Below are 27,187 nucleotides of genomic sequence, written 5' to 3'. Positions count from 1 at the left end.
TCAGGACACAAACTAAATTACAATGTAGTAAGGATAACTTAATACTTTCCCCCCTGTTTTACTCCTCATTATCACATTTTATTGTTCTAATTAGCGAACGGTTACCACTTGTCACACTGGAATAGCACCAGTATCGAATGTAGCCTGCCATTTATTTAAAATGCAGAAAAGGTTTCCAGTTTAAGCCTCACCACTGCCAAGTTGCTACTGTTGGGCACCTGAGCAAGGAAGGCCCTTAACACTCAGTTGCTTATTTAACCCTTGGTTGCCCAACTGTCATTATTGTAAGTCGCTTTGAATAAAACCGTCTACTAAATGCCGCAAATTTGCATTTGTGAGATGTTTAATACTTTATGATGGTTTTTGTAGCAACCATAATACAACATATACGACACCGTTTGAGTGCTAATAACCTTGTTTATCGAAAACCCATAAATTTGTGTCATGCGGACACTATATTTCTCTTTCGGTATATATGACTTGTTACATGTTAAACGATATCGAATTCATTTTATTTTTGTTTTTATTTGACGTTAAAGATATAATGCAAAAGTAACCGACACCATTTAAAAGAAATTACGTTATTGTAATATACTAATGCTTTGGATGAGCTTATACATTTTCTAAAGTAACCCCAACCATGCTCTGATTTGTGGTTTAATATAATTTGACAGGACATGTATTTTCTGCTTCATATGGTTTAGCCTATATGTTGCGTAAGAGGCTCCTGCAATTATAATAAGAGTCATAGTAGTGAGGGGGCGGTCCACGATCCGTGACTGTAATGTTAGATGGGGGAGGGAAAGAGGGAAATCTCTGAGCCTTTACATAACTCAGCGTTACGAGGGAAACGAAGAAAGAGTTACGAAGAAAGAGAGAGAACGTGTGATACAGATCAGCTGTGCCAAGCACAAGAGGAGCACGAGGCAAAAACAGTGCCAGAGGCGGGAAATCACAGGAGAGAGAGAACTGGAAAAGCCAAAAGGCTGGAGTGCAGGAGAGGAATATACGACCTTTGATACACATCATGGAAGGATTCGATTATTCTTCGGTGAGCCAACTGCACTTTATTTCTTGAGGTTGTTAATGATAATTTACCAGAGCCTTAACAGGCATGTCTTTAACAAGTATTGCAAATATTTCACAAACTCACTTCACAGTTCTTATGGTTGAGCAACAACACTGCAAATAAAGAACGGAGACGCACGGTTAAGGCTGATGAAATTGGTTTGGGAAAGAGTTCAAATTAGTTTTTTTTAATTTATTTTTATGTTCATAAACTAAAATCGGCCTACATCTACGATTAAGACATTACAAGATTTTATATATATATATATATATATATATATATATATATATATATATATATATATATATATATCTCTCTCTCTCTCTCTCTCTCTCTCTCTCTCTCTCTCTCTCTCTCTCATGGTACCCTTTACCATTGCCATTCTGGTAGCAGTGTAACGATTTTGTCAAAGGTTTTCACGTAACTGAGCCCCAAGCTTGTACAAGTCGATCAGCATGATTGAAACGCAGTGCAAGTGAAATCCAGGTCGTGCCGATGCGGAAATGGAAGTGAATGCAGTAAGACCCCAAATTTACTCACGTAATTTACCTTTTTTACTTTTTGTATTTTCGGCGTAATTAATTTGCATCCAAATGCTCATGTACGCCTTCAGATAATTCACGAATACGATATGTTTTGTCTTAAATCTTACACTTATAGATAACAAACAACAGTAGACAAAGTTTTGCCATTCTTTAATAATTATTTAACAGAGGCACACACATCTAGCAAATAACTCCAAAGTAGCGAAGTACATTTAGCTGACGCTTTTATCCAACGCGACTTATAATTATGTCTGAGTACAGCTTGAGCGTTAAGGTTCTTGATCAGGGACCCAGCAGTGACAACTTGCCAATACTGTGACTTGAACCAGCAACCTTCCAACTGTAGGTCAAGTACCGTAACCACTGAGCTACCACTGCTCGGAATTCATATAGAACTCAAGACAGACCGTCAGAAACAAGAAAATCGCTAACGGACAGAATGACGATATACAAGAGGAGAACGCAGAATTCCGGAGATGCCGCCCTTGGTGGTCAGAGGTGGTGTTGCCCAGAGTTGGTGTGACACTCAGTGTGTTGACTTTAATTGCTCCCTTTGACTTTCATTGAAATGTGTTGACAATAATGTTGATTTAGTCTGTTCAATTCCACCTTGCCCCACTTTCAATAGTGAATTACCATTGATTTAAGGATGGATTTAAAGCAGTGACCCAAATCTATGTATAGAAAGCTAGTCGGATCAACAACATATAGAATATCTTTATTTAGTATGCTATGTTAATGTTCTTGGCTTTAATATGTTAATTTATAGTACCAAAGACATTGCCTTAAAAGCATAATCATTATTATATTGTCATTTTTAAATACTTCAGATGAAGATATCCAGTCGTCCAGAACTGACTGAGTTTGAAGGCATCTCTATGGTACATTACTTCACAGACAACTGGAAGAATGTTCAGAACTTCAAGGCAAGACCGGATGACATCCTTATTGCCACTTATCCAAAAGCAGGTATGCTGTGCTTTTCTTAATGGCTTTTCTGATCAAGAGTGTTATTGTGGCTAAAACAATGGAATGACTCAAACAGCAACAAAAAAGTGCCAAACAGGACACAACAACTCAAAATATTTCAAATCTATATCAAAATGTACTTTATTATTGGCCAAACATAGTACTCAGTAGTGAGAATAGAACTACTACAAATTATTCAGTAGTCAGACATTCATCAAGGCCAGTTGACACATGGTAGAAAAAACCTTTTACAAGAACTCAGACCAAGATGACTACCTGGACCCGATCACAGAAGTGTTCTTAATCAGGCATCCATTCACAGAGAAGGAGCCAGTGCAGTGGATAGAACTATGTAATGATATACACCTAAACTTATGCAAACATATATACAAACATATACATTACATTGGTGCTTAATGAAAGTTTCAGTGCTTAATGCTTCTTTTAACTGTTTAATTTGCAGATCTCTATATGCTGCTGTTATTAGATTTGGATATTGAAAAAGTCTGGTAACTGAAAATTGTTCCCCATAGTTCATATATATATATATATATATATATATATATCCATATTCTCATTTTAGCACTATATTTGGCCAATCATAAAAATATCTGATATCTCAGCTTTGGAAAGTTGACATTTAGGGGCCTGTTTGGCTCGTAGCTTTTGGTGTCATTGTTCTCACTACATAGAGTTAATGCTATTGTATTGTTCACTACTGTAGCAGTAATCTAGTACTAAAAATGTTTTGGTGGAGTGTTAATGGTTCACATCAGCCAGAAAACCTACACATTAAGAGGTTGAGCTTAAGCGGAATGGAAAATGAGAGAAGGGGGGGAGAGAGATATTGGGACAGGTGAATGAGGTCATGTTAAAGAGTCAGAGATAAACACAAAGTGGAAATGCTTAGAGAGTTGCAGCTATGTAATAGGTGGGTAGTTTCCTTAAATGGGTCACCTACGTATGGAGGGTGAATCTGTCCAAAAATAATATTGTAATTAAAACCATGAAATGAAAATGCAAAACCACATTTGCCATTTCTCTTTTCATAAATGTGTGCAAATATCCCCCAGAAGGAAAATTAAAATGAAATATCTACATTTTAAGTTTAATTTCCCACACAAGCGCAAGTAATTTGTAGCAAATATAAAAAGAAAATTAAAAGATCACATCAATTTCATATTCATCGTGATATTTAATATTTTAAATAATTGAAATAAAATGGCTAATAAGGAAAAAGAAAATCTAGTCTTCAGTTTGGCTTTGCTATTTCTTCATGAAATGCATAATTACCAACTAAAATAAAAATAAAAACACAAGGAATGACACACTAAGCAATCTCCCACGAGACAGAGTGCAGGAATCAAGATGGTGGCTTCTTGCTGCTCGACGAGCACTTATCTTGGAATACTTCCCTTCCCGCTGGTCATGTGGTTCAGCCCGCCGTGTGCAGTGGGAGTTTAATGTTAGTCCTGTTTGTAACCACGCCTCTGTTGTCAGCGCACATCTGCACGTGCTTTAGTGTTGTGATGTCTGTGTTTATGTAAACTGTTGCTGGTGTGTGCATCTTTGTCAGTCATACATTTGTCGTAGATTGTGTTAGTGTCGTGTTTAAATTCATAATGTTCAAAGTTATTTGTGTTCATGTTGACCATTTTTTGTGAATGCCATTGTCTTTAACGTATGTCAATGTCTATCAACGTATGTATACGACATTACGTTAACAAAATTAAGACTCCACAAAAATATCGTAAAAAATACATTGACTACTAATACTACAATGTACAATGTCATCATGAACAAGTATTAAAAAAGAAGACGACTAAAAACCAACAGAACAAACACCCACCGGTAAGCAACCATGACCACCCAGCTCACTTGAAGTAACAGAAGAACGAGTATCACCACACTGCGGGACTAAGGTCGGTTCTGTCCTGCTTTCCATGAAATAGTATCCGGTCCAGATCTTACACAAGGAATTCCAAGCACTCTGAAGTCTAGAATTCAGTCAAGAACTGATTGTGACACAAAACAAAACAAAACAAAACTTTACAACTCTCACAACTCACACTTGGTGAACTCACATATCAACTTTCATTGGTCAAAAAAGACAATTAACAATTGAAAGAAACAATACTGGACTTACAAACACATAGCACGAGAGATAACATCGTCTATCGTTTATGATAACATATCCGAACATATATTGGAAAGCCCCGAAGACCTTGTAAAGGATTTCATGATTAATAAACTCAAGATGTCCCAAAAATTTGTTCCGAACATTACATTCCACCGAGTGCACTGTTTAAGAAGAAAAAACCAAAACAGATTCCCACGACCCATTGTCGCTAAAGTCAAACACTATAAGCATATAAAGAGCTTAATATTTCCAGAGGAAGGCAGAGGAAGGGAACTCAGAGGCAGTGAGATTGGTATTAGCAGCCGATTCCCACAGGAAATAGTGCATAGACAGAGAGATCTGTTTGGAAGGAAAGCGAGCTGTTATCTCTGTTATCGCTGTTATCTCTGTGGATAAACTATATTGATGCTCAGATGTACCAGGGTAAATGTATCTCTGCTTGGTTATACCAGTGGAACTCTAGTGCATTGTTTTCCTCCCTGTATTTCACTGCTCCCACACACTCACACGTATGCACACACACTCATACAGACACATAGCTAAGCGTATTTACAAGGCTGTATTTTAGAAGTATTCAATGCGCCATTGTCTCAGTATTGTTCTGTCTTTCTCTACATTTACCCTTCGCTCTCTTGTATTTATGCATATTTCTGTCTGTTCCCAATATCTAAGTGTCTTAATGTTGACTAGCCTCCATTTACTAAGTCTAAGCTTTGTTTATATATTCATGTCAAATTAAATTTCCATGTACTCCTTAACACACATATATATCTGCAAATCACACACATTACACATCAAAATAACCATAACACTTCAATAATCATCAGAGTTTGACTGTATCTCACATTCTTACTTATATGAGGCAATTTTACGGAATTGACATACATGTAATAATATTGATACCGCTAATAGCGCTTAACACTTTAACATGTCTCAATTAAAATGTATTGGCTCTCATGATAAAAAGAGTAAAGTATTCCACCACCTCAATCAATTAAAAGCAGACATATGCTTACTGCAGGAAACTCATACAACAGATTCCAACCAATACAAACTGAAATCAGATGATTACAAACATATATTTGCAGCTAATTATAATTCTAGGCAAATAGCTACATCTCAGCTATTTTAATAGACAAGATAATCCAAATCATACATAATATTACAATTACAGACCCCAGAGGATGGTTTATTATAATACATATGACTATTAATGACAGTACTTGTACGATTGCTAATATCTATGGTCCAAACACTGATGATCCTTCATTTTTTTCATAAATTCTTCACACTAGTTCTAAACATATCAAACTCTACAATAATAATAGGTAGAGATTTTAATACAGTTTTAGATTCATCTTTGGACAGAATAGCTCACTCACAAACTATATTCCCCTGGAACTCTACAGAAACAATAAAACTGTTCAGGCAATAAAACGATTTGGGTCTTGGTTATAGCTGGTGATTCAAATATCCAGAAACCAAATAATTCACATATCAGTCATCAGCACACAATGCATATTCATGCATTGACTACTTTCTAATTAGTAATTCTATAACATCAAACATCTTGAATACACAAAAACAACCAATTACAATTAACGACCATGCCTGCGTCTCAATCGTATGGAATGGAAACCAACAACATAAACCGACCTTGACATGGTGCTTTAATACATCATGATTCAAAGACCAGGAATTTGATAACTCTATTAAAAGAGAATGGGGCTCCTTTTTAGAAACAAATGATTCCCCAGAAATCTCACCATCACTGTTATGGGAAACTGCCTAAGCAGTCTTAAATAATATAATATGCTACATATCAGAAAAAGAAAGAATCAGAAAATGAAAACAAATTAGAATCAAAAATAGGTGAATTAGAAAACATAGATATAAATAATCAAATAATTTTCTGGATAATATCAATCTCTCAAAACTAACAGGAAAACAAAAACAAATGCTTGAAAACATAATCACATGACTAACAATAAAGCTCCAGGCCGTGATGGATTCCCAGTCGAATTTGACAAACACTTTTGGCCAATTTTAGCTCCACTTTTTAACAGACTGGTACTAGAAGTTAAACAAAAGGAAAAACATGAATACAATCCTTATCTCTCTCCACCTTAAACAAAATAAAGACCCCACACGATACACATACACACACACACACACACACACACACACACACACACATATCATTCCTGTAATGGTGCAGGTGTATAATATGTAAAATATTCTATATGCATTTCGTTTGTCTTTGTCTGTCTTATTTTTTTTGTCTGACTACATGTCTTCCCCCCCCCCCCTCATATTCCTCTGTTTCCCCCAAATTATTTATGTCTGTTTGTACATTTTATACCCCCCTTATAGTTGGACACAGAACTGCCCCTGAAATCATATTTCATGTCTCTTTATATCTACTGCTAATCATAATCATAAATCAGTAACTGCTGGAATGAGGTGAGCAGCCAGCCTCTCTGAATAAACAAAGGGCACCTACAAGTGAATTACAGCCTCGCCCGTTAACTTTCCATGCAAATCAATCACAGGCCGTTTTTCCCCCAGTGTTTTCTGTATCAGGACAGTCTAAGTAAAGCAGCAGTATGCCCCACCTTGTCTGAAATATTACAGTGACGAACTACTATGTAGTTCCTTCATTTTGTGTTCTCACAAGTTCATCTCTTCTCCATTAGACCATTACCTAAAAGCAATACCTAGATGTTTATAAATTCTTATACATACAATTTTTTCACACTGGGACAGAGTGGTGCCAAATCAATTATAAAGTATTCTTTAAGGCAATAGTTTTGTGATCTTTAGCAATCATTTAATAGTCTCTGAAGCCTCTCATGTTTTCTGAAGCAGATGTGTCACAGCACAGCCCCCCTCTCCTAGACTGTTGTCTGTTGTCTGTGTTTGACCCTGTGTATATCACATGCAACGCATTACGTGAGTGCTTTCTAGACTTACTTTTACCTACATCGTTGTGGTTTAGTGTGTTTTCGTGTTTGGGTTTCGGTTTTCTTTGTTACGGAGACTGCCTCGGCATCCCACTCCCTCGTCACGTTTCGTTATAGAGACAATGACTGCCAAGGGATGCAGCAAGTCTCCTATTCATTACAAAGTCTGCTAGCAGGGGCGGAGTACTTGCTGTTGCTCCCCGAGGACACCGAGCAAGTACGTGAGGACAAGAGATGTGCGTCTCACGTGTTTGCCGACATGCTGGACATATACCTCGGGACGGACACCGCTAGTATGGGGGATGCACGGCTGACCTTGGTTAGGCTCCTCCAACAAGACGAGGCAGATAAAGCCCCGTTAGAAGCCCATCATAAAGTCCCAGAAATTCCCGCTAGCACCTCTCCCGACAGCCCTAAGAAGGAGGGAAGTGACTCCCCCATCCCAGAAGAAAAAGAAGAAGGGAAAGAAGAGAGATGATACTCCTCCTGACCCCTCCTGTATAGCAGAGCCAGTCATCCAAGAGAAGTCTCTCCTTGGAAGTGGAGCCTGTACTCCATATCGGCTCACTCCGTACATGCTTGGAGGTGGAAGAGTATCCCGAGTGGTTAATGGAGGATCAAGGGCATTCTGGGTCAAACACTATGGTGGTTGACCAGTCCTCCATGAACCAGGAAGATGAGAGTTATGTTGAGGGGCAGGAGTTAGACTGCAACTCTCGCTCGGATGTGGGATCCGATCGCACAGTTGCCTTGCATCAAAGCATGGAGGGGCATGGAGGCTATCTTGGACGTGGAGTCAAAGCATTCCGTAGACTCCTGCATGTAGGAGGAAGCCTCATCTGTGCCCCAGCCTACGAATGGTGCACATCGTACCAGAGCCCATGCGCTTCCTCATAGGGTCTCCAAGAAGGTGCCAGTGTCATCTGACACGTGCCGCCTCAGAGTCTGCGCATCCCCTCGCAATCCCGCCAGGACAACGAGGGTCTCTACGGTGCCCAAGCCTGTAGTTGGTGGGTCAGCTGGCAAGCCACAGCAGAAGTACCTCCCTGGCACATCCACCAGAAAGGTGGCTGTGCCCTCGCCTCCCAAGTGGGCAGCAAGCATTATCATTATTCCCTTCTGGCTGGTCATGGAACTTCCACCTATCCTTCCCCCGGGGCCTGTTAGTCATGTTCCTGTTCCTGTCGCAGTCTCCTTGCCCGTCACAGTTGTTGTGTCAGTTGCTCTGTCTCCCTTTGTATCTATTGCCCTTCCCATCCCTGTGTCTGTCATTGTCTTGGTCCCTGTTGTCCTCGCCTCTGTCCTGGCCGCGCTGGCCCGTGTCAGGTCGTTTGGTCCTCTGGCCATTTGGTGTTGGTCTGAGGGCCATGGCCTGATGGGCTGGCACGCTGGGAGTCATGCCGTTGTGTGTGGGGGGGTGGGGGGGGGTTCTGTCACTGCATGGCCCCCCTCTCCTAGACTCCTTTCTGTGTGTGTGTGTCAATTATCACACCCCCCACGTGTTACTTGATTCTTTGTGTTTTGGTTTCGGTTTTGTTTTTGTTGTCAATAAACACTTTTCTTTGCTATGGAGACTCGCCTCAGCATCCCACTCCCTCGTCACGTCACGTTATAAGATGTTTTATGCTTTTTACACTCTTCAATTAGTCTAACATTTTGCACAGCCAGTCCAGGAATGTGCTTTCCCTGTTCTAAAGATTTCCAGGAACCTTTCCCTAAATTTCATGGAACTTGCCCATTGGTAGTTATGGTGGATAATACATCTGTAGCAACAAAATTACAAAAACAAAATGGTCTTCTCTCAATCTCTGAGAGGATATCTTTTATACTGACTATGTCCTTTCTGTCTTACAAGGAACTAAAATCCAGACGATATTTCTCTTGGTTCGAAATAAAGTGGTGTGTAGCATCCTTTCCTTGGCACTATTGTCAGAAATTCAATAATTTGTTGAGACTGTGTTGTTCTTCCAATTGTCACTGTTTATTTGTGTGCATAAAATATATTTGGACCAGTTTTTCAGCATGAGGGTGTCTAATGTTAGCCTGTCCAATCTAACTCCACAAGAGAGAATGTGGAGAAGTGATATATAGGGTAAGGAGTGGATGAAGACTCAAAGTCCTCAGCTCTGAGAATGTTCTCATCTCCTGACCTTGGTGGTCACCATAACACAAAAAAGCAGCCACATTCAGAGATCATCACAAAATGAAAAAAGAATATAAGATATATAGGATAAATGAATTATTCCAGTTGGGTCAGTGTGTTATGATGATTTCCACATCAAAATGCTGATTGTAACACAATTTTGTTGTAATTGTTTGTCTGTTATAGATGAAACTGCTAATCCTAATATGTGTAACCATCCTAATAAGAATTACGTTTGTATCTTCCTTTGCAATTTACGTCTTTCAAAATGATAGAACTTTATGTCCACCTCAGTATAAACAAATGACATTGAATAATAGCCAAGCCCATTATGTAATACTATTTCACAAAGGTGTACGTACTGACCACATGGTCAGATAAACTCCTTCTCTCCCCTACTCTTTCTCTCATTTGCTCTTTTCTGACAGGCACCACCTGGGTGTCCTACATTTTGGATCTGCTTTACTTTGGCAATACGGCACCAGAGCGTCAGACCTCTCTGCCCATCTACATGCGAGTACCGTTCCTCGAGTCGGCCTTCCCTGTGATCCCTGCAGGTCTGTGGCCCCTCTTACTGTGATACTCTAAGACTGTAACAATAAGGACTATTAAAAAAATTGCTATTATAGTGTGATTGCAAGATGTCTTGGAATATGTTAAAAATACACAGGGTAAAGATTGACCAGCAATAATCTGCTGGACCACACTTATGTAATGCTGTAATCAATTAGAAATTTTGTTTATCACTTTGCTTATTTAATTTTCCTGTAAAAAATTATAAATAACTTTATATGCACTCATTGTTTTTATACATTTTATTCAACTATGCCTTTTGATCTTCTATTTTATATTGTATTGTAGCTTTTTGTGAAGCACTTTACTAACCTGGTTAAAAGCTGCTATACAAATAAAAAGTATTAATATATGCAGTGTATTCAGAAAGCATTCAGAGATTGACCTGTGTCGTGCCTTCGGCCTCAGACCATCTTCCTGTGAATTACGTTTCCCATAATCCCCTGTTCATTCCCTTTCCCCTGATTATCAGTTGCATATGTCTTTTTTGTTTCTCCCTATATGTCTGATATCCTCTCTGTATGTCATTGCAAAGTCTAGTTTGCCTAGTCTTACATTTCTGAGCCACTGTTCCCAGTTTTTCCCTCCATGTCTACCCCGTTTATGGTCTGTTTGCCTGAATTTGTTGCTATCTTGTTGCCAGCCCACATCTGTTTTTGACACTGAGTTAGAACTGTCCTTTACCTGTTAAATATATTGGATTTTACCTGTGAACAACTCCATCTCTGTCTCCCAAGCCTGACAGACGACTTTGCCGCTATATGGAGTCGGCAGAGTCTGGATCGGTTCCAGACATCTTACTGGCCCACGGCCTGTTATTGGGTCAGCACCAGCAGTGTCTAGAATCCCTATACAATAAAGTGAAAGAGCTGTCTGTCATGATATGGCCCCTGCCCCTCGAAGTCTTTGTGTGTGTGTGTTTGCATGGTCACGCCCTCTCGTATTTCTCACCTGATCCTTGTTCTGTGTCATTATCGTGCACGTATACAAGTCTCTTGTCTAGTCTTGGATGTGGTCGATGTTTAACCCCGATAGCCTGAGAGCTACGTCTTCTTTGTTGTGTGTGCTAATAAACGTATGTCTCTATTTTCCTCGACTCGTCCCCGCATCCTGCTCTGCCTCCTCAACGTTACACTGTCAAGGCAAACTCAACAGCTTTCTGCCTTGGCACCCTCTGTGATGAAACACACATAATGCTTGTGTGTTTAACAGTTCCATCTACCCCTAGCTCTTCCCTGTTTCATTTAGCTCTTCTTGATAAATATGACAATAATCCAGAAGGCTGTAAGGGATTTTATTTGCAGTGTTTGTTGTACTTTGCGCCCGCCGGACTCCATGTACTGACTCAGTTTGCATCACTCTTATAATATCCTTGTTATGCGATAGGGCGTTAGAGTGGACCATGGCTGTGTGGAATCAAGCATTGTGATGTCACTAAGGATTACGATCAGTTCACCTCCCAGTTCTAATTAGTTTTTAATCATCCCCTGGATTGCAAGGCTGGTTTGGAGTTACTGGAGTTACTGTTCTCTCTCAAGCAAAGTAGGTGGCTGCAAGTAATTAGGCACTTAATACTGTAAAGGCACTTAATACCAATCTGGTTAAGAAACTGGACTGCAGAGATGACTCTCAGACACTGGAAGAACTCACTTCCATGTCTATTCACCTTGAGCACCTTCTCCACAAAAGACAAAACAAACACCAGAGGCAGCAAAAGCCCCACCTATTGCAACCTGCAGAGATCGAGGAAATGTAAGTTGATCACGCGGAAAGACAGCGCAGATGCCATCTGGGGCTATGCTTACTGTAGAGAGTCAGGGTATATTCTTTAGGATTGCCCCACTTCTCCCAATAGACATTAAGATGAGGATTTCGAAAGGCATGCTGAGGTTTCCTTGCACGCCAAGTCAGTGAATGAGCAATTTCTACTCTTTTTGTTTTGGAAAGTGAGATTCTGGAAAAAGGTTGTCATTCCATGTGGTTGTCATTTCAGCTTTGATTGACTCTGGAGCAGCAGGCAAATTAATCTCTTAGGAGTTTGTATGGAGTCTGAATATCAGTACAATCTCCATATCACTGTGTCAATTCCCTAGATGACAGCCCATTTGGATCGGGACTGTTTATGCACTGCACTGCTCCTGTAACATAATGTTGCAGCCTGGTTGGAGTACTGAGAGAGAACTTGTGTAAAGGAACCACATTTGGCCATAGCTTCTAAATCTGTTTTTAAAAAAAAAGAAAAGAAAAAGAAGCCAAACCTGCTGAGAATGTTTTTATTCCAGAGGGAGTGTCAGGATTTAGCTGAAGTATTCAACAGTGGAAAAGCAGCTGCACCACCACATGGCTGTTCTATAGAGCTAGTGGAGGGTGGTGTGCCTCCTAAAACACATCCCTACCCCCTCTCTATTGCCAAAAGTAAAGGAGGACTACGTAGCTGAAGCCCTAGTGCAGGGTTCTATACACCCTTTAAAGTCTCCAGCAGCTGCTGAGTTTTTCTTCATTGCTAAGAAGGATGGCTGTTTATGTCCTTGTATAGACTATAGGGGGCTTAACGATGTCACTTTAAAGTATCCATACCCACTACCACTAGTGCCTTCTGCTTTGTCCCGTATCCATGTTGCTAATAACTCTGAGACTGCATACTTTTTGCCTACCCTACCAACTAAATGTGTCATAGGAACACAATACAGAGGAATTTCAATGAGGATCTTAAGAGGGAACTATAAAACACTGCCATTCATTAGGCCTGCCCTGAAGGAAAATAATATGTTCTGCCTGCTTTTTTGCGAGAAACTCTTTATCTGTCACTTAAGTCACCCAGGAGAAGACATTTACAAAACACAAAGAGATTTATGACTGTTGTTTCCTGCTCTGACTGCGTGCAATCTAACACTCCTTAGACTCCTTCCCTTTCCTGGTTCCTACTGCGTGGTCCATGGTCACATTTAGGCACATATTGACTTTGTTACTGATTTACTCCAAGCAGATGGTAAGACACTATACTTAGAATAGTATAGGGGATTGTTTTTCTAAAGCAGTAAGGTTTGTGTCACTTCTTTCTCTCTCCTCAGCAATCCAGACAGTGGAGTTGTTGTTCCAACAACTGTATTTATGTATTTCAGAATTTTGGAATACCTGAGGATGTCTTGGCAGACTGGGTCCTAGTTCACTTCATAGGTTTGGCAATTATTCATAGAGAAGTTAGGGGTTCATGTTAGCATAACTTAAGGTTATCACCCTCAGAGTAAGGGTGAAGTGGAAAGAGTAAATCAGGGACTGCAAACGTTTCTTCGGGTATATTGCAGAGACCAACAACATGATTTGGCATGCTAGCCTATATAGGCAGAGATGGCACAAAACTCTATTGTCCATTCAGCTATGGGTCTTATGCCTTTTCAGTGCATATAAGATTTTCAGCCTCCATTTGTGCCCTGTGGGACCCTGAACCCACCTCCTCACCTGCTGGTGATACATGGATGAAAACAGAACAATGTCTGGGAAAATTCTCATCAGCTCATTGTCTCATCAGCCCTATTGTACTGGCTCAGTGGTCTGAGGCCAAAAAGACACAGCATAAAGAAAACATGGGGACATAAAGAAATCGTGAGCACAATCTTAGGCAAACATAACGAACAAAAACACTAATCCACATTCCAGAAACTCACTTCTTTAAACAAGAAGAAAAGTAAAACAAAAAAGTACGACAGAATTTCCCTGATGCCCTAACAACAAAACAGGAGAAAGAGCAAAGGAAAATGGCATCCACCACTGCAGCTCCCAAGAAATAAAACAGAAATAAATCATAATAATAAAAAACTACACTCACACTCCTAGGCACCTTAGTGTGTAAACAACGATTTGTGTGAAACCAGTACTTCTCATAGCGCTGTAGATAAAGCCCTTTCAGACCTGGTGATTGCATGTGACTGTCTACCTGAGATCTACACCTTTCAGGAAGTGGTCAGCTGAGGCCTCGTTACATAGGTCCATTCTTGTTTGTGAAGAGGATCCGTTAGGATACCTACTGTCTTAAGATGCCCCGCACATATCACAAGTCCCCTTCTTTCCATGTATCTCGACTGAAGTCATATGTTACAGGGCTCTGTAGTCAAGGTGCTGAAGCAGCTCCCCCTCCGCAGGACATTGAGGGTTCTCCAGCTTGCACAATCCGTGAGATACTGGATTCCAGAAGGAGGGGAAACAAACTCCAGTACTTGATTGACTGGGAAGGCTATGGCCCGAAGGAGTGAGTGATGTTTGGTTCCATGGAGGGACGTCCTGGATTCTGCTCTCCTTTTGGATTTTCACAGGACCCATCCCGATAGACCTGCTCCTCGTTGCAGGGGTAGTCCTCGCAGCTGCTTAGCTCCACCGGCTATCTTGAACTCCTTGGTGCTGGGACTCTGATTCATGCTTTCATCACCTCCTTGATTACTCTCTCTTCATTGGCATCCCAAACAAAACCATCTGCTCACTTCAGTATGTTCAAAATTCAGCTACAAGAATTCTATTACCTGTTAGAAAATCAGCCAACATCACCCCAATTCTATATCAGTTACACTGGCTCCCTGTCCCTCAACACATTCAGCTTACATGCAAAGCAACTCCCTACATAACTGAACTACACTTATACTGCCCCACTCACACACTTAGGTCTTCTGATGCAGGTCTTCTCTCCATCCCCAAGTTTAGATTGGTCTCTATAGGAGGCAGGTCTCTTAGTGTCATGGCTCTAAAACATTGGAACACTTTACCTCATCCTCTATCTCTGCTCTTTAATTTCCGCTTTCAAATTGCAACTTCAAACATACCTCTTCTCTCATTTTTCATTACCTTTTTTTCTGTTAATTGTTTTTAATTGTTAAATGTGATAATGTGTTAAATGTGTTAATGTGACTTTACAAATCTTCAAAACCATTATTTGTAGTTACCCATGCTTTTATGGAAACCACTTTGGCAGCAATTACAGCTGCAAGTTTTTTGGATACATTGCTACAAGCTTTGCACACATAGATTTGGGCACTGTGTCCTATGTTTCATGGCAGATACTCTCAAGGTCCAACAGAATGGATGGCAAATGTATATCTTCAGGTCTCACAGATTTTCCATGGGATTTATGTCTAGGCCATGTTTTAGCAAAGTAATGTTTAGAGCCTGATTTTTCAAGTCATAGTGCTTGCAGTTCTGACCAAAAAGTTTAATTTTCATCTAGTCAGACCAGAGAATCTTTTTCTACAATCCAAGCTGGATGTTATATGCCTTTTACTCAAACATGGTTTCTGTCTTGCCACTCTGGAGCACTTTTCAAGTGTTTCTTACCTCCCTGACCAAGGCTCTTCTTGCCCAGATGCCAACTTTGGCCACATGGCCAACTCCAGGAAGTTTAAAGATTGTACTAAGGAAAATTAAAGTAAATAGGATGCACTTGACCATAATTTGAAGTTCTACAGCAACAAGTATGAATACTTTTGTAAATAATTTATTTCTATTTTTTTATTAATTTTTGAAACTCCCTAAAACCTTTTACATTATAGGTAATTAAGTGTAGACTGGTGGGTAAAATGGGAATTATATCCATTCAAAATAACATCCACAAAACAATAAAGTTTTCAAGAAGTAAAGGTGCTTGAATCCACTGTATATATTTATTAGAGGGTTCATATACCATTGATTCTGATATCAGTATTGCAAATGCCAGTATTTCAATCATGATGAATAATATAACGGTTAGCAGTAAGGAACGAACGCATGTGCGGAGAAGAGCAAGATTTATTATGGGCAAATCCAAAATCAGAGTCCAGGGTCATAGAGCCAACACAGATAGCATGGGGATACATGATTAAACAAACAAAACACACGAAGGCAAACAGAGGGAGCAGTCTATAACATAGGCTAGGAAACACGAAGGCTAGGAAACACAAAGGCACGGAGTACAAACTTAACAAACACAATTATTCAAATATCCAAACACATAAACACACTGAAGTAAACATGCAATGAACAGCCAAGACATAGGCATCAAGACAGGATTTAAATACATGAATTTAACAAGACTAGAAACAAGGGACAGGTGTGGAAAATCAAACGAGGGGCAGAGAAAACGAAACTATGGCATGGAACTAAAATACACAAGACAGGAAAAACATGGAACACCAGAGCTGGGAGGGATTAATCGTGACAAATAAACTATATATTTAATTAATACTAATTTTGAATTATTAATTAAATTACTAATTACTAAATTACTAATCTGTAATTATATTGTCCCATAATGCAATCAGTGCCAAATTTTATTAAGACATTTTATTTTATGTAGGAGTGGAGCTGGCAGATAATCTACCCACCACGCCACGTCTTATCAAAACCCATCTTCCTGTTCAGTTGGTGCCCAAGTCCTTCTGGGAACAGAACTGCAGGGTACTGTATTTGGGTTTTATTCTCCTTATGGTTTTATCCAGTGCAATATCAAATCTGCAAATAGATTTACATGTAAGATATCTGTATAAATATTTGTGTCTATGATTTACAGAAAGTGGATTCTTCATCAATGAGCTTAACTTCTGTAAAGGCTGTCACAATTTTAGTAATAGTATCCTCTGTTTTATAGTTCTTACTGTCAGGGAATAAGCCCTTACCTTTCAACCTCTTAGAGCTAGGTACTTACAAAAGCAAAGGTCAAGCAGAATTGTTTAAATTGAATTGTTTCTTTGCTGCAGTAAATCTTATTATGAGCACATTTTAAATTTGTAACCAATGCCCTGGGCCTGCTCTAAGGTCAATTATGTCCTACATCAGAGCCTACTTCCAATACTTATCAAAAAGGCATAGCTACTTCGTAACCCATCACTGCAGACAAGCTTGTCTTGGTATTTCCTGGACACAATTTAATTTTTTAAATATTTAATTCTAATTCTATATCTAATTGTATAGTAGGTTACCAATGATATTAACAGTCACGCTATCTCTCTCCAGGTTGTCTATGTAGCCCGCAATGCCAAAGACAACGCAGTGTCCTATTTTCACTTTGATCAAATGAATATGGTAGAACCAGAGCCAGGAGACTGGAGTACCTTTCTGCATAACTACATGGATGGAAAGAGTGAGTGAGGGATCTACAGGGATCTGTGCTGTGAGGTTTTAGTGATCTCAGTATGAATGCTTTTTCAAAGCTGAAATAGCTCTTATATATATATATATATATATATATATATATATATATATATATATATATATATATATATATATATATATATATATATGTGTGTGTGTGTGTGTGTATATGTATATATATATATATATGTATATGTATATGTATGTATATATATATTAATTTCATTTCTTTCTTTTTATTTCAGATGTTTTTGGTCCTTGGTATGATCATGTGTGTGGATTCTGGGAGAAGAAGAAGATGTACTCCAACATTCACTATATGTTCTTTGAGGATATGGTGGAGGTAGGGTAAAGTAATATATATTCCAGTTTGAACAGGTGATAGTTACAGGTGGGGTGAAGATGAGCTGATCTTTAAACCAGTTGCACCAATTGAGCTTGGTGTTCATTAGTTTTGTTCAGGATCTAACATTCTGTTCCCTGTTTGCCTAGGACACTGGGCGTGAAATAGAGCGCTTATGCTCTTTCCTCGGTTTATCTACTTCAGCAGAGGAGAAAGAGAGAATCACCCAATCCACTCACTTTGACACTATGAAGCAGAACAACATGACCAACTACTCCGGCCTTCCAGTCATGGACTTCAAGATCTCACCGTTCATGCGCAAAGGTTAATATGCCATGAATCCCTGTCAGCTACTTACTGAAGTTTTTACAAAGCATTGAGATAGTAGCAGGACTGTGTAGCTCAGGTATTATTATTTTATAACTTTATTTGCATGTGTTTTGATGTAATAGTAGGTCCTGCTGTGTTTAACTTACGCACAACTAAAATTTCTACAGTCTTGTACTAACCAATCTGGAAACGTCTCTACATGGAGATGTTCCTCCCTCCCTGTCAGTTATTTGGCCTATATTCACAAAACAGAAAGTAAGGCTAAGCATGTGCATGTCATTGGACTGAGGGGCTTTGTAGGAAAGTCTGGATGGAGGTTTTAGTACTGCAGGCTGGACTCCTTCTATTCTCCTTCTAAGCTTGTTTCCTCCATATTTATTTCCTTAGGAAAAGTTGGTGACTGGAAGAATCACTTCACTGTGGCCCAGAATGAGAAGTTTGATGAACACTACAAGCAGAGGATGAAGAACACCACTCTACAATTCCGAACAGAAGTTTAGAGCTCCCTGAAACATTCCTATTTCATAATTTTAACATGTTAACAAAGTTTATTGAAGGACATTTTTTGGTCTATGTATTGTTTTGTCTACATATTGTTTTAGACCACACACTGTAAAATATAAAATGATTTTTCATGCTTATTCAAATAGTTTTATACATCTGTGTATAGGAAAAAGAAACTTTGCTAGGATTTATCAACGTTGTGAAATGTCTAGACCATAGACACAGACAATTATGTAACATGACAATTAGACATTTTAGTAATTATAACAGGGTTATAATCCATGGTTGTGGACTGAAATTATGTGTGAGTATAAAAAAGTAATGTCAGAATAAAGTGGCAGTGAATTAATAGTCATGGACCTGAGAAGAAAGAGATTTGAGATTAAAAAGTGATAATCTCATCACCCATTCTTGATTGAAGATGAATGTGATCTTTTAAACATGGAAGCAGATGTTCTTATATGTAACGACCAAAGTGCCACAGGGCAAGAAGCAGGACGTAGAGACACCCTCGACGGAGACAGACATTAACGTTCGAAAAAGACAACAGAACTCACATATAATGTAAACGGTGAACTTGAATACAAATACGACTAGCATGGACACTGAGCATGAACAAAAGCAACATGAACAGTGACTGACACTGATGCACACACCAGCAGTGGTTTAAATACATACAGGCATCATGAGACTAAACCAGGTGCAGGTGTGTGCTCAACAACATAGATGTGGTTACAACCGAGACACTGAATTCCCACTGCATGCAGCGGGCAGTACCACATGACTAGTGGAAAGGGGAGCATTCCATGACATTATAGGGTATCCTGCTTCGTTTGAAAGAATAATCATGGGAGGCATCACAGGGCATTAAGCCTATTATAGACCATCTTGGAAAAATGGCATTCTCATTAAGACACAGTTCATCTGGCAGCACACTTTTGCCAGTCCACAAGGCCAATGGCATATGTCAACAGCTGATGACATGTGTTTACATAATGAGGACCAGAACACGTTACATAGATCTAAGGGCTCTTTTGGAGTTTTGGTAAATAAACGCCACAAGATTGCTATTACTACAATTACAGTGTCACTTGCAGAACATCTTTATGGCTCTGCAGTTACTTATACTGCTATTACACAACCACTATATGATCTATACAATCTGCTTAAAGGTAACTAGACAAAATGACCCTATCACACACTGCTGTCACTATGGCTGCTGTTGAACTAGCTGGATCACTCCTGGTATCTGCAATAGCTCTGAGCTGTTGTGACTGTAGCAATCTGTACACTATCTTTGTGCATGAAGAATATGTGTTCTGACCACTAGACCAAAGAACCAGCTCTCTGGCACAGTGGCCAGGACACATATTTACCCTCCTGAGTGAAGTCCCCATGTTGTTCTGTAACTGATCTTATTCTGCCTCTGCTGCATCTTGTCTGCTCTCCTGAGAATGCTGACTCCACTTCTCCCTGCTTCACACTGTGATTTCCTGTGGGCACCACAGCACGCTGTCATATAGAGGGTGGCACCACAGCTTTGCCCTGCTCCCAAGATAACACAACCCTGATGCACTTTTCACCCAGGACTCTGCCACTGCATCCTGCTACTGAGTCAGCTCTACAGTGCACTGCTCCCGAGTCAGCTCTACTGTGCTCTGCTACTGAGTCAGCTTTGCTGTCTCCTGTTACTAAGTTAGCTCTACTGCATCATGTTCCTGAGAAGGTGTTGCCTCATCCACACTTTGCTCCCTTGAGGTTGTTGTAACATCCTGCTCATATGAGCATGATGCCTCCATGTTTCCAAAACCTGCTGGCTACCTTTTTCCTACTCTGTCCACTCCCTAGTTCCCTGCCTGGACACCCACCCAGTTAGTTCCCCTTGTTCTTCTTCTAGAAGTAATTCTATAACATTTTAAAATTATGCAGACATTATTTATATGGAAGCATCTTTGCAGGTGTGTGAGTTTATTTAGGAGTGCTTGAGGCAGGTGAGGTAACCAATGAATGGGGTGGTCTACAATCTGTGACTGTTATGATATAGGAGGGAGGGAGTTCTGGAACTAGTTGCCTTTACATAACTCTGAGAGGACAGGAGAGGAAGAGAGAGAAAATGAATCAGTTTGCATAAAAGTGTTGCACAAAACTCATTGCATCATAGAAATATAACATTTTAAGGCACATTTCATCTTTGGTACACCATATAGTTATTGCCTAAACATCATTTTCACCTTTGGGCAAACAACCATCTAAACAACCATTTATGTCCAATATTGACATGGCGAAAACAAAGCAGAATCCCAGAGTTGCTGAATTAACAGCAAGAACAGCACATCAGTGAAGAACTGTTGAAATTTTTTTTTTCAAATCTGAGCTATTTTTGCCAGGCACTGTAAATAGTGGTACATTAGCAATTGCTGATTTAAAGATGGCAGATGTAAATACACATATAGTGAATTCTTTTGTGATTTACATAGAAGATAGAGTCCAAGGTATCCACCAGCATGCTAAAAAAACTCATTACGCATGTTTTTTGTGATGAAAGTTAAACTGAAATATGCAAGAAGGCTGAGGTATGTATTGAAGAGTTCACTGTTTTAAATTGTGAATACAAGCAATCAAACATTTTAAGAGGAGTGGGAAACTGTAGAGCCATTTGAATGTTGTGATGGAAATTATTATTCAATCATGTATTATCATGTGATTCATATATAATCATGTTAATCCTTTCTCTATGTAATCCTATATGAATAGTTTAGTCTGCATACTCTGTCTCTGTATATTGTGGGAACAAGCAACTGTTGGAATGTTGCTTTATGACCTGCCTGTGTGGTGACCTGCAAGTGTCGTAAAGAGGGATTAGGCTTATTTTATCTTGCAAATTGTGTCTGTTCTGGTGAGTGCTCTGGTACTGCAGGAATGTTCATCGCAATAAGGAGCAGGAAATGGGTAAATAGGATGACCGAGCACCCCTCCCTGGGGGATGTGAAGTTTAGATATAAGGAACAGAGTCAGTCTACCCCTTTAGAGCCTTTGCTTTAGAGCATTAGCTCTCACACAGCTGTGTTTTGTATGTCTTGTTTTCTTTATTAAATTACTCTTTTAATCACGTCTGGCTTGCTGTTTATTCAAAATTCCACCACAATGTGTGATTGGCTGAAGATTTGACACAAGACCAAAAAAAAGTCTGGAACAAATTGTCAGATAGTAGTTCAAGACAAATTCATGTATGCTCCAGTTTTACCTCTATTGCAGAAATGTAACAAAGCCTAGGCACCAGTAACTCAAGAGATATGTGATGGTTCTTTTATTAAAGGCTAAGCACCAGCTAATATGACAGTGTCAAACACATAAATACAGTGAACGCTGAGTTTCTATCTTGTGATTATAGATAGAAAAACATTTTTGATGATGATCATGCCACCCAGAGATTCCAATAATGTGGAACTCACAGACATAGTCTGAAACTGAGTGGTTGCCTAGGCAGAGTTTTGATAGCATCTCACCACATGCTCTGCCCTCATGAGGATGGTCAAAGACTGTTTTAAGTTTTGTGAGAAAATATGTTGTTCCATACAGCAGTAGTCCAATCAAGGGCCTTGTCTGTAATTTGAGATGTGATAAATGCTATTTTGGCTTGATCAGAACAAGGTGGATTGCTGCTAAAATACAAGGAGCATTGTAGCAGAAAACCCCTGGGTGAACTGTTATACTTGACTGGCTTGCTGGGAAATACAGGATACAGGATTACTGATGGGAGGTGCAACTGAAGCTGAGGGTAGAACTCTCTGGATAGGTGAGGTCATGGCTTGTAGTTGAGATGTGAGATCTCTCATGCATATCCTGAGGTCCGCCATATTATTTAAAGCTTTGTGTACTTTTTTTCCAGGCTTTTTTTTTTTTTCTATTACCTTTGGAAGCTTGACATTCAGAAAGTTATTGATGTCTTCTATTTATGGTTCATGATCTGATGAATATATCTTCTCAAAACAATTTCTGAATTTTCTAGATACATTCTGGATTTATTAGTACATTTCCTATATCAGGGATGGTGAGATTTCTGGAGAATCATTTGTTTCTAGAAAGGATGCTCCCTTCTCTTTGAATATAGTTATCAAATTCCTGATCTCTGAGCATGATGTATTAATGTCAGTTTATGTGGCTGGTTCCCATTCCATATGATTGAGATTTGTAATTGTAATTGTAATTGTAATTGGATGTATTTGTGTATGTGTGATGTTTGATATAATTGAATGACTAATTAGTAAGTAATTAATGCATGAATTTGATTTGTGTGCTGATGAGTGTTATGTGAATTCTTTGGTTTTTGGATGTTTTAATCACCAGCCAAGACCCAAATTTTGCTTAAACAATTTCTGTAGAGTTCCAGCTATGCGGTTTGTGAGTGAGCTTTTATATCCAAAGTAAAATATAAAACTGTATTAAAATTTCCATCTATTATTATTGGGTAGTTTGATATGTTTAAAACATATGAAGAACTCATGAAGAAAGGAAGGCTTATCACAATTCTTTCCTTATTTAAGAAACTTCCCCATCTCTGGTTAGCTATTTGTCTGCATCAGCACCCGCATCTGCATTGTCTCAAACTAATGTCATTTGCCTTGAGTTATCTCTGCAATGTGATTTTATTTGTAAGTTTCTATTAATGTTTATATAATCTTTATAGTTTGAACAGAATTGATCTGTTCTTACTTATACTAAAGAAATGTTTTCCACTTATAATTTTATAATTTTGAAGTGCCATTACTGGCCCACTATGAGCTACTGCTTCCCCCTGAGGATAAGCCTGTGAACCAGTAAAAGGTGTTTCAGTCCTTCTGTTCATCCATGGCTCACAGGTTGAGAAACCCTGCAATAGAGGGTGGCTGGTTCACAATGTGGCTGTAATTATAGAATAGCGAGGAAAAGGGGAAAGGCTCTGAGCTGCTATAAAGAAAGAAAAGTGCGAGATCAGCACAAGAGCAGTACAAGTAAAAAAAATGGTAAAAAACTTTTTGGCAGACAGACCTGCAAAAGATACATCCTTTGTTTCATCATGGAAGAATATGATATTCCATTGGTGAGTAAGATGCAAAGGTTGTTTATATTAGAAGTACACTATAAACTACACTATTGATGAACACTATACACTACAACACTGACGTGCATATTAATGTAAACAGATTAACAGATTCTGGGTACAAAGTCAACAGCAAAATAATAAAAATAAATAAATTATGGTAAGATGGATTTAGTAAGGTTTTTAAAAGTATGACCTTGGTCTTATGACCTATGGCACACTTTTGAAAATGAGCCCAATTGCTCTAGATTGGGTTATGCTCTGTATGTATGAACAAAGTGACCGAACAAATTTTGCACCTGGGATTTTCTGAGTTAATTACTATATTTGACTTGAATTGAACTGTTGCCAAATAATATTTATTCAACCTTAATTCCATTTTGCTCCATTACTTTCCATAGATGATTTCCATTGACCTAAGGATGTATTTAAATATCCAAATCTATGATCAGATAGGTTCCTCAACTCAACATATTGAATATTTATATTTTGTATGCTAGTGTTTGACTTGTTGTGTTTCATTTGATGATTCATAGTAGGGGTGTTGCAATATTCTGGTAATAAAGATAGTATTCATATTTTTAAATTAATACTGATGTTATGTTAATAATACACACAAATAATATAAATAGTCCAGCACCAGTAACAAATGCAGATATTATAGATCATTTATCTGTTCATCTGGTTACCTTTTCACTCTACAGTAATTAGTGTGAGTATTCTTTTCATATGCTTTTGTAAAATTGTGCTTACAGACTATCCATATCCTTTCACTTTTGATTTTGATTGTAATTCATTTTGCATGTTTCATGTTATTCAGATCTCACTCAGAGTGAGAGACTAAAATTCAACAATTGTTAAACTTATGGATTAATGTTTCAGACATATGTATTAGTTGGTATGAGATTTACAGATAACAAAGTAGGCAATATATGCAAAAATTCACAAATAGGCTGATATCAATGCTAGATAATGCATCATAAGCTAATAAACATTTAACCTAGTGGCACGCACTGGTATTTAATAAGTATTACCTACACATGCATCAATTACAGCTCTGCAGCTCTACAGTTTGCTACTCAGATACCGAGCAGCTCCATGACCAGGGCAGTCCTCAGGCTCAGTCTCGACTGGATTCCATCTGAAAGGGTAGGGAGGCTCAATCTTGGCTGAATTCCACATAAAGGAGCATGAATAGCTCAGAGAGAAAGAGATGAGCAGGAAGAGGAAGGAAGTATATTTGTAGATATGCAAACAAGTGCATATGTAGGCATAATACATTTCACTGAATGTTATCTAGAAGTTTAAGAAAACATTTTATGATCCAGCTCAGTTTAAGGATAAGAAGCGCATCAGGATCCAATTCTGAGGCAGGGAGTATAATCTAAAATGGGGTCTTCGAGGCAGAAATAGCTTGGAGAAAGGATAGAGGCACAGGATAAGCTATGAAAACAGAGAGAGGTCTAACACTCTGGTACCATATTGCTAAAGTAAAGCAGGTCCAACATGTCGGACAATACAGGGTAGACAATACAGAGTGAGAGGAGTAAATAGTCACTTTTACTTATGCGTTGAATGTGGCAACATAATACTAGTGAATGAATGGCACTGTAGTCAGAATATAGTCAGAATACCTTTGACAACATCATTGCATGAGCACAATATGCTAGTCAAAGGCTTGTGCAAACAGGTAACTTTTCAGGCTAGTCTTAAATATTGAGTGTGTCTGAATCCCTACTGAGGTAGAAAGTTACCTGCTGCTTTTTTTAAATTCAAGGAACAGTCACCAAGCCATCACTCTATGAGCGAAGGATACACACAGAAATATAGGGTTCAATAAATTCCCTGAGATACAGAGGGTCCAGCCCTTTTAGAGCTTTTTACATCAAAAGGAGCATTTGTAGTCAATACAGAATTTAACTGGTAGCTAATCCTGTGCAGAGAGAATGAGAGTAATGTGTTCAGATTTTCTGCTCTATGTGAGAACTTCTGCAGCCTGTTGCATTCTGGACCATTGCGGCTTATTTAGTGATTTACTGGAACAGCCAGCTAGAAGAGCACTGCAGTAGTCCTGTCTAGAGGTTATGAAGGAATAGCTGAGAATCTCAGCATCTTTGATGGATAATTATATATAAAGGATAATATCTTTCAAAGCCTGGTAATATTACATAGGTAGAAAGAAGCTGTTCTGAATACATTACATATGTGTGCATCAAATGATAGATCGGAATCAAAGATGACACCTAGGCTTTTTACATTTGTGGATGGATTGACTAAACAACTGTCCAGATTAAGAGTGTGATTTGAGATCTAATTTTATTCAGCCTTAGGTCCAAGTAACAAGTTCTCAGTCCTGTTTGGATTAATTAGAAGAAAATTGTTTGCCATCCAACATTTAACTTATTTTACATATTCTGTTGTTAAGATTGCAGGGGTCATTAGATTTAGTTGACACATAAAGCTTAGGAATGAAAGCTAATGTTATGCTTGGCACAGAGCAGTTGCATGTAGAGGGAAAATTGAGCGCAGTCGATAAAATCAGATGTAAACCAAGAGAGCATGACTTAATTCTCGCTAGATTTTCATGCCTGTCAGTCAGAATCATGTGATATATGATATCAAATGAAGCAATGAGATCAAGAACAAGGATAGTAGTAAAGCCTCTGTCTACTGACAAAAATAGATCATTCACAACTCTAGTCAATATTTATTTTGTAGTTGGCTATTCTTCCATTCAACACAGAGCCATTCAAACTATATGTTGCACCATTTACTCTCTCATCCTCAGGTGGTATTTTAGTGATAGTACATAGACACTGAGCCAAAGTTCTATGATCAAGATCATCGGGGCTAGACAAGGAGGAGGTCACTGGTAGGCTGTAGTGCTGGTTAGCATTTCAGATGTTTATTTAAACTGTACTCCTTTGTCAAAGATAGGCACCATCATTCCATCTGGCCACAGTACTTAATGTTTTAGTAAACTGCTTATTAGATGAATAGAGTTGTCTGTGTGAGTGTGGTGACTCCCCACGATGGAAGATAGCTATTGCTGCTTTCACTGCATGCACAGTAGTCTTGAACAGTAGTCCTGAACTTCCCAATATTTGTTTTGTATGTAAAGTAGTTACAGCAAATACAACGGCGTGCAGGGTATGTTTAGAATTGTATTAAAGAGATAAACATAAAGTGGAAATGCTCAGAGTTGCAGGTGTGTAACTAAAGGCAGATAGTTTCCTTAAATGGATCGCCTACATTCATATGGTGAAACAGCTTCACCAACAGTGTTCATCTCATGCATAGTAAGACTTGGCAGCTGGTCTCTTTCTTTACATGCATCAAGTGTGAACTGAAGTTCTGAAATAGCTTATTTGTGATACTGGGCTGATGGTAGGCAATCTTGGATAAGAAGCTCAAGAAT

General features: G+C 38.8%; 1 protein-coding gene across 1 annotated transcript; it reads left to right on the top strand.

The window, feature by feature from the left end:
* Positions 1-814: 814 nt before the first annotated feature.
* On the top strand, positions 815-19,104 carry LOC113584312 (cytosolic sulfotransferase 3-like). The gene is made up of 8 exons (XM_035536154.2): positions 815-1,051; positions 2,445-2,583; positions 10,258-10,386; positions 16,719-16,819; positions 17,375-17,501; positions 17,758-17,855; positions 18,005-18,179; positions 18,573-19,104. The coding sequence occupies exons 1-8, from the start codon at positions 1,028-1,030 to the stop codon at positions 18,683-18,685; spliced, it is 906 nt and encodes a 301-aa protein (XP_035392047.1). The 5' UTR covers positions 815-1,027; the 3' UTR covers positions 18,686-19,104.
* The last annotated feature ends 8,083 nt before the right edge of the window (positions 19,105-27,187 follow it).

Source organism: Electrophorus electricus, chromosome 20 (assembly GCF_041902795.1).
Source record: "Electrophorus electricus isolate QZ-2024a chromosome 20, ASM4190279v1, whole genome shotgun sequence".
Lineage (NCBI taxonomy): Eukaryota > Metazoa > Chordata > Actinopteri > Gymnotiformes > Gymnotidae > Electrophorus > Electrophorus electricus.
This window is presented reverse-complemented; position numbering and strand designations above follow the sequence as displayed.

Bases quoted from the DNA above. Each gene is read 5' to 3' on its own strand.
- LOC113584312 (XM_035536154.2), top strand. From the start codon at position 1,028: ATGGAAGGATTCGATTATTCTTCG. The intron at 1,052-2,444 runs GTGAGCCAACTG...TAAATACTTCAG, and splicing joins AAGGATTCGATTATTCTTCG to ATGAAGATATCCAGTCGTCC. The intron at 17,502-17,757 runs GTGAGTGAGGGA...TTTTTATTTCAG, and splicing joins TAACTACATGGATGGAAAGA to ATGTTTTTGGTCCTTGGTAT.